The sequence below is a fragment of the Aegilops tauschii genome, chromosome 5, assembly GCF_002575655.3.
Source record: "Aegilops tauschii subsp. strangulata cultivar AL8/78 chromosome 5, Aet v6.0, whole genome shotgun sequence".
Taxonomy (NCBI): Eukaryota; Viridiplantae; Streptophyta; class Magnoliopsida; order Poales; family Poaceae; genus Aegilops; species Aegilops tauschii.
Genome location: NC_053039.3, coordinates 162,920,229 through 162,927,192, shown reverse-complemented (window position 1 = coordinate 162,927,192; position 6,964 = coordinate 162,920,229). Strand labels below are relative to the sequence as shown.

At 54.5% G+C, this 6,964-nt stretch overlaps 1 protein-coding gene across 1 annotated transcript; it reads right to left on the bottom strand.

Annotated features, from left to right (window-relative positions):
* Positions 1 to 2,390: 2,390 nt before the first annotated feature.
* On the bottom strand, positions 2,391 to 2,876 carry LOC141022641 (uncharacterized). The gene has a single exon (XM_073498904.1). It carries the CDS (start codon positions 2,874 to 2,876, stop codon positions 2,391 to 2,393), a length of 486 nt encoding a protein of 161 aa, XP_073355005.1.
* Between the last annotated feature and the right edge of the window lie 4,088 nt (positions 2,877 to 6,964).

Genomic DNA, 6,964 nt, shown 5'->3' with positions numbered 1-6,964 from the left:
GGTGAGAGAGGATCGTCCTGATGAAAACCGTGTCCATGCAGGATGTCCCTCCCAGGGATTCCGTTGAGGAAAACCCTAGAGGAGGCCGTGGTGAAGAGAGTCGTCAGGAGGGCCCGCCATCTTTGAGGAAAGCTGAGGCGTTGCAAAAGATCCAATATGTAATCCCAGCGAACAGTGTCAAAGGCCTTGGCGATGTCCAATTTGATCAGAAGTGATGGAGTTTTGCAGCGGTGTAACCGGCGGGCGGTGTTCCTGACGTAAGAAATTGTCGTGGATATTTCTAGACTTGAAGAAAGCGCTCTTACTACGGGAAACAATGTCGTTCATTTTCAGGCTGAGACGTCGTGCCATAGCTTTGGCGATGATCTTCGAAACCACATGGATGAGACTGATGGGCCTGAAATTCGATATGGACTCTGCACCGTCCTTTTTAGGCAGAAGCACGACATTGGCTGTGTTGATGATGTGGAAATTGGACGCAGACAACTCGGAGAAGGCATTGATGACAGTCATAAGGTCATCTTGATTATATCCAAGCAATAGCGAAAGAATCCAGTAGTAAAACCGTCAGGGCCCGGAGCCTTGTCCGCGGGCATGTCATCAATAGCCTCCTTTATCTCATCCTCAGAGAAAGGCAGGCCCAGATCCTCCAAGGGGTGGGTGGTGAGGTGATACGTCTCCATCGTATCTACTTTTCCAAACACTTTTGCCCTTGTTTTGGACTCTAACTTGCATGATTTGAATGGAACTAACCCGGACTGACGCAGTTTTCAGCACACTTTCCATGATGTTATTTATGTGCAGAAACAAAATTCTCGGAATGACTTGGAACTCCACAGAACAACTATTTGGAAAATGATAAAAATACCGGAAGAAAAATCCACATCAGGGGGCCCACACCCTATCCACGAGGGTGGAGGGCGCGCCTGCCCCCTAGGGCGCGCCCCCCTACCTCGTGGGCCCCCTGACGCTCCACCGACCTCAACTCCAACTCCATATATTCACTTTCGGGGAGAAAAAAATCAGAGAGAAGGATTCATCGCGTTTTACGATACGGAGCCGACGCCAAGCCCTAAAACCTCTCGGGAGGGCTGATCTGTAGTCCGTTCGGGGCTCCGGAGAGGGGGATTCGTCGCCATCGTCATCATCAACCATCCCCCATCACCAATTTCATGATGCTCACCGCCGTGTGTGAGTAATTCCATCGTAGGCTTGCTGGACGGTGATGGGTTGGATGAGATCTATCATGTAATCGAGTTAGTTTTGTTAGGGTTTGATCCCTAGTATCCACAATGTTCTGAGATTGATGTTGCTATGACTTTGCTATGCTTAATGCTTGTCACTAGGGCCCGAGTGCCATGATTTCAGATCTGAACCTATTATGTTTTCATGAATATATGTGAGTTCTTGATCCTATCTTGCAAGTCTATAGTCACCTACTATGTGTTATGATCCGGCAACCCCGAAGTGACAATAATCGGGACCACTCCTGGTGATGACCATAGTTTGAGGAGTTCATGTATTCACTATGTGCTAATGCTTTGTTCTGGTACTCTATTAAAAGGAGGCCTTAATATCCCTTAGTTTCCATTAGGACCCCGCTGCCACGGGAGGGTAGGACAAAAGATGTCATGCAAGTTCTTTTCCATAAGCACGTATGACTATATTCGGAATACATGCCTACATTACATTGATGAATTGGAGCTAGTTCTGTGTCACCCTATGTTATGATTGTTACATGATGAACCGCATCCGGCATAATTCTCCATCACCGATCCAATGCCTACGAGCTTTTCACATATTGTTCTTTGCTTATTTACTTTTCCGTTGCTACTGTTACAATCAATACAAAACACCAAAAATATTAATTTTGCTACCGTTACTTTTGTTACCATTACCACTACTATCATATTATTTTGCTACTAAATACTTTGCTGCAGATACTAAGTTATCCAGGTGTGGTTGAATTGACAACTGCTAATACTTGAGAATATCCTTTGGCTCCCCTTGTGTCGAATCAATAAATTTGGGTTGAGTACTCTACCCTCGAAAACTCTTGCGATCCCCTATACTTGTGGGTTATCATGAGGTTCAGGGCGTCCCAGTTGAATTCCAGCGTACGAGGAGGTGGCTGACCTAGAGCGCGGGAGAAGTGGTCGAAGATCAGCCTGGCTTTATCATCGTGAGTCACAGCCCAGCCAGTGTTATGCTTGAGTCTCAAGATGTGATTTTTGCGCTTCCTCGCATTAACTCGTAGATGGAAAAATTTGGTGTTGGCGTCGCCCTCGCAGAGGTATTTAATTCTGGAGGCTTGACGTTTGCGGGATCTTTCCAGAACAGCGAGACCCTTAACCCGACGTTTCAAGGTTAGCACGGAGCCATCTTTCTTCCTAGGAGATTGCGCGGGAGCCTTGAGCAATATCCAACTGCAGAATGACATCCATGGCCATGAGGAGTTGCAAATTGCCATTAGAGAAGAGGCCTTTGCTCCAAGATTTGAGCCCATGCGCCGTGGCCTTGAGCTTGAGATTGATGACATGCACCGGTTGAGAGTGCGAGGAGGGCGCAGACCAAGCTTGTTGGACCACCTCCTTGAACCCCGGCATTTTGGTCCAGAAGGACTCGAAGCGAAAGACAGGCGGTTTTCGCGGGCCACTCTGGTTGGGAAGGAGGAGGGGGCAGTGGTCCGAGAGGGATGAGGACATGGCATGTAGCACATGATTCTTGAACATGAGGTCCCAAGCAGCATTGCAGAAAGCCCGATCCAGACGCACAAGAGTAGGGGTCTCCCTTTTGTTGCTCCAAGTAAACCTCCGGTTCTGCACCTTCAGCTCCATAAGCTGACAGTTGGTGAGGGCTCTTCTGAATAGACCCATCAGGCGGAAGTCCAGGTGGTTGTTGTTCTAATCCTCCGCTTGGTAGATAAGGTTGAAATCCCCAATGATGAGCCATTTTAAGTCGTCAGAAGGCTTGGCAGCGATAGCTTCTAAGAGAAAGGCTTCTTTCTCGGCGTGATCTATAGGGCCGTAGACCGTAGTGAGCTTGAAGGAGGTACCACATGCGCGAATGGAGACGCTAGACGAGATCAAGTAAGTGCCAAGGTGAACGTTGGAGACCTCCACATGATCCTCGTTCTAGAGTAAGAGGATGCCGCCCCAGGTGCCGATGGCCGGACAGTGAGCGAATGAGCGAAGACTAAGACCGCCGATATAAGAAGTCGTTTGTTGATCAGTGTGGTCGAGCTTGGTCTCTTGGATCCAAGCGATATGACAACGAGTATTGGCGAGGAAGGCGTGGACGGTGTCTTTGCGACCTTGGTCGTTTAGCCCGCGGGTATTCCAGTCAATGATGGAGAGATCAGGTCCGATCATAGTGACAACAACCGAGGTGAGGTGATAGCTTAACAGACGAACACAGAAACTTGTCCACAAAGTGATAAAGACGACGAAACGCAACAGGAAAGCAAGGAACTAAACAGTCACGTCCTGGGCATCTAGCTCGCACCCTCCTGGACCTCCCATGGCAATGAGCGACTCGTCCGCTTCGGTCATGCTGCGGATGTTGAGCTTGAAGAGCTTGGCTAGAGCTTCAATCGCCTTGTCCGGAAGCGTGGTGCTGAACTTGTCGATGTAAGCCTTCCTCGCATCCAGCAGAGGGACTCCTTCAGTAGCAACACCCATCTTGGTGTTCAGGACATGGACGGCCTTAGCGATGGCATGCATTTTTGGCTTGTTGATCAAACGGGCACTACGCCTGGTAATAGAAGTGGGCTGCACCTTGGGCAGCTTAGGCGTCAGCAGTGAAGTGGCAGGGCACGGCAGGAGAGGTGCCCGAGGGCGCACAAAAAGGTTGTTGCCGGGGGTTGGAGCGCGTTATTTGGCCACGGGGTCACCAAGGACCTGCCTAGCCTCGTCCTCAGCGACGTCCCCAGTGGCGTCTTCCCATGAATCCGGCACCACAGTCGGTGAGAGCAGCGTAGACCGAGCCGCGTGTAGGAGTGGCGAGGCAGGGAGCGCTGCCGAGTCGTCCATCACGTCTTCCATCCAAACGCTGGGGAGGGGAGGCTCGATGTGCGCTTGTGGTGGGGGCGAGGTAAGCCGCGAGAAGCCCATGGTGAAGGCCGGCGGCAGCACCTTGATAGCGGACGTATAGTCCGTGCAAGCCACGTCACATGCAATGACGGAGGAGAGTTTCATCCGCGCCGGGGAGTCTCCGGCCAGGCTGCTAGGAGCAGAATTGCGCTGCTCGGTGATGTGGTGACGGTGACCAACATGGTGGCCAAAGGAACGACCCGAACTGCGGCCATGGGAGCGACCCCTCCCTCCGTCACGGTGATGGCCCGTAGACTTGGCGTGGGAGGAGCGAGAGGAGTTGCGACGTGAGGACTCGCGGCGAGGTCCCCGGCGTTCCTCGTCATCGTCGTCTTCCCAGTGGTGGCGTTTGCGCGTCACCCTGTCATCGCAGCGAGAGCCGTGCCGTGAGTGGCTGCGACGACGATCCTTCGTCTCGACAGAGCGTGAACGGCGTCGTTCCGTGGCCCTGGAGAGGGAGCGATGAGACACGCGTTGTTCTTCCTCCCGTGGCCGTGCATGAAGCGGTTTGTCATGCTCGTCACGAGCGACAGAGGGGGCCCACCCAAAACGATCTTCGTCGTCGTGGCGTCTATGTTAGGCTGGGTTGAGTTTGCCCAAAGCTGGGATGGGGGCCGGAAGGATGGAACCCGAGCCCTCACCAACAGGCCGGCCATCAATGGTGCCCAGGTTGCATTGTGGCAGGGAGTGCGAAACGGGCCTGAAGTTGGTGAGCGGCTCACCGCCGTCCAAGACCGGAGCTCTAGTGAAATCCTCCACGCGGTCGACATGGAGTAGGACGCGGAACGAGACGCCTGTCTTCCATTGATCAGGGTGATCCTCCTCGATGCGGACCTTGGAGGAGAGGCCACTCGCACCCTTGTTCACCAGCATGCACCACAGCACCTTGGGGATGCGATGAGGAGAAGGCGTCCATGGTGGTGAAGCCGTCGTCGAGCGTTGGACCGCGCACTTGCGGCCACGAGCTGGTCCACCACTTTCGGCCTCCAAGCGAAAGGAGGGAGGCCGTCTACGACCACGTGGACGCGGAAGTGGAGGTCGGCGTTGTAGGCGTGGGAGACAGCGGGCCACGGCTGGAAGTGGATGTCGAGGCCGTCGAGCTTGAAGTTGCAATGCTCCATACGCATGACCTCGTCGCGCAGCTCGGCGGAGGAGAACTTCACGAGATACTGCTCTGGGAAGTGAGAGCTCACCATCAGCTCTGACGTCCGCAGGCGGAACTTGCGGCGGAAGACGTCGTCGACATCGGTGCGGTCCGTCCCCAACCGCGCAGCAATAACCCACGCCACGATGGCGGTGCTCTCCCAGTCCAGGCGCTCGTGGTCGAGGTCGTATGAAGTCGTGATGTAGCAAGTGTCCTCCTCCTCGCGCGTGGAAGGGTGGCCGAGGAAGGACATGGTCGCCGAAGGTGGAGAGGACGCGCACGGCTGCCGCGTCCTGCTAGCTGGAGGAGGGTGCTGCTGGGAGCGACGGCTTCGTGGGCGGGAGCAAGAGGCGACCAGGTGCCTAGAAGAGCTGCAGCGGAAGCAAACCTTAGCCCCAGCCTTTGTAGACGAAGGAGATGGAGGGCCGGCGCCTCGAGCAGAGGAGAAGAGACGACGGCGGCTCCCTCTGAGTGGGGCAGCGACCCTTCGGGCCTCACGTCGCGTGCGGTGGGACATAACTGTAGTCCATCCATATTCTGAGGCAGCGGCGGCCGGGTCCATGCACGCCGAAAAACGTGGAGGAAACGAAGCGTCTTGGCGGCGCGAGAGGAGGTGGGCCTCCTGGGAGCTGTCGGACGTCGATGGAGGCAGGTTGAACCGCACAGCTTTGCACGGGCCTTGCCGCGCCGGAGCCCCTGGAGCAGAAGGGGCACGGAGGATCCCAACCGGAGCGGTAGATGACGCCGGGATGGGCGACGAGACCGCGCGGCGCCAGGTGGACATAGAAGCGCAGATGGTATCACGCTCCCAGCGCGATGACTCGTCGAGAGGGATGCGCCCGGCGATCACACTCCGGAGCCGATGAGGTGCCCAGCCATCGCCCGCCGGCGGTCGGAGGACAACCGAAGGAGCAGACGCGCAGATCTTGGACCGGGGTGACTCGAGGTCAGAGAAGGTGAGGGACCCAAAAAAGTTGGAGAGACACCTGGTGGGAGGAAGGGCGGAGGAGGAGGGAGGTGGTGTGGCATAGGAGCAGTGCTGGGAGAGGAACCGGGGGAGAGCAGCAGCGGGGCGCCACCGCACCGTGCGAGCGCGTCGCAGGAGCGTCGAGCTCCAACGGTCATATTTCCTCCTCTTCAGACCAGGCGTAAGGCAAAAATTGAGAAGAAAATCGCTTTGGTCTCCCTTTGCCTTGATTTCCATGGCTTTGGTGATCAGAGCCTTGGTTTCACAACCTAGGAGAGTATGCGTTTAGCGAGGGAAACTACCACCGTAGAGGTCTTACTTTGATGTTACTAATTTTGCTAGTTGGAAGCATAAGATGAAAATGGATATTCTTGGTCATAACCCCACCGTTTGGGCTACTGTGCGCATTGGCTTGCAAGGTGATTCTTCAAGGATGGAAAAGAACCGGATCGTGAAGCATCCCCAGAAGAAACGAAGATGCTGCAATACAATGCTCAAGCTTGCGATATTCTCTTCAACGGTTTGTGCCCCGAAGAATTCAACAAAATCAGCCGCCTTGAGAATGCAAAGGAAATTTGGGATACTTCGCGTCGGATATGGGGTTCCGGCAAAACCCTTAAGGTTTGAACTCCGGGGTGCACGCGATGTTCTCTCCCTACCGATCTGCGCCCTAGCTCGCTAAGATCTTGCGGACGAACTCGACGAACTCGCAACACAAGAAGACACGAGATTTATACTGGTTCGGGCCACCGTTGTGGTGTA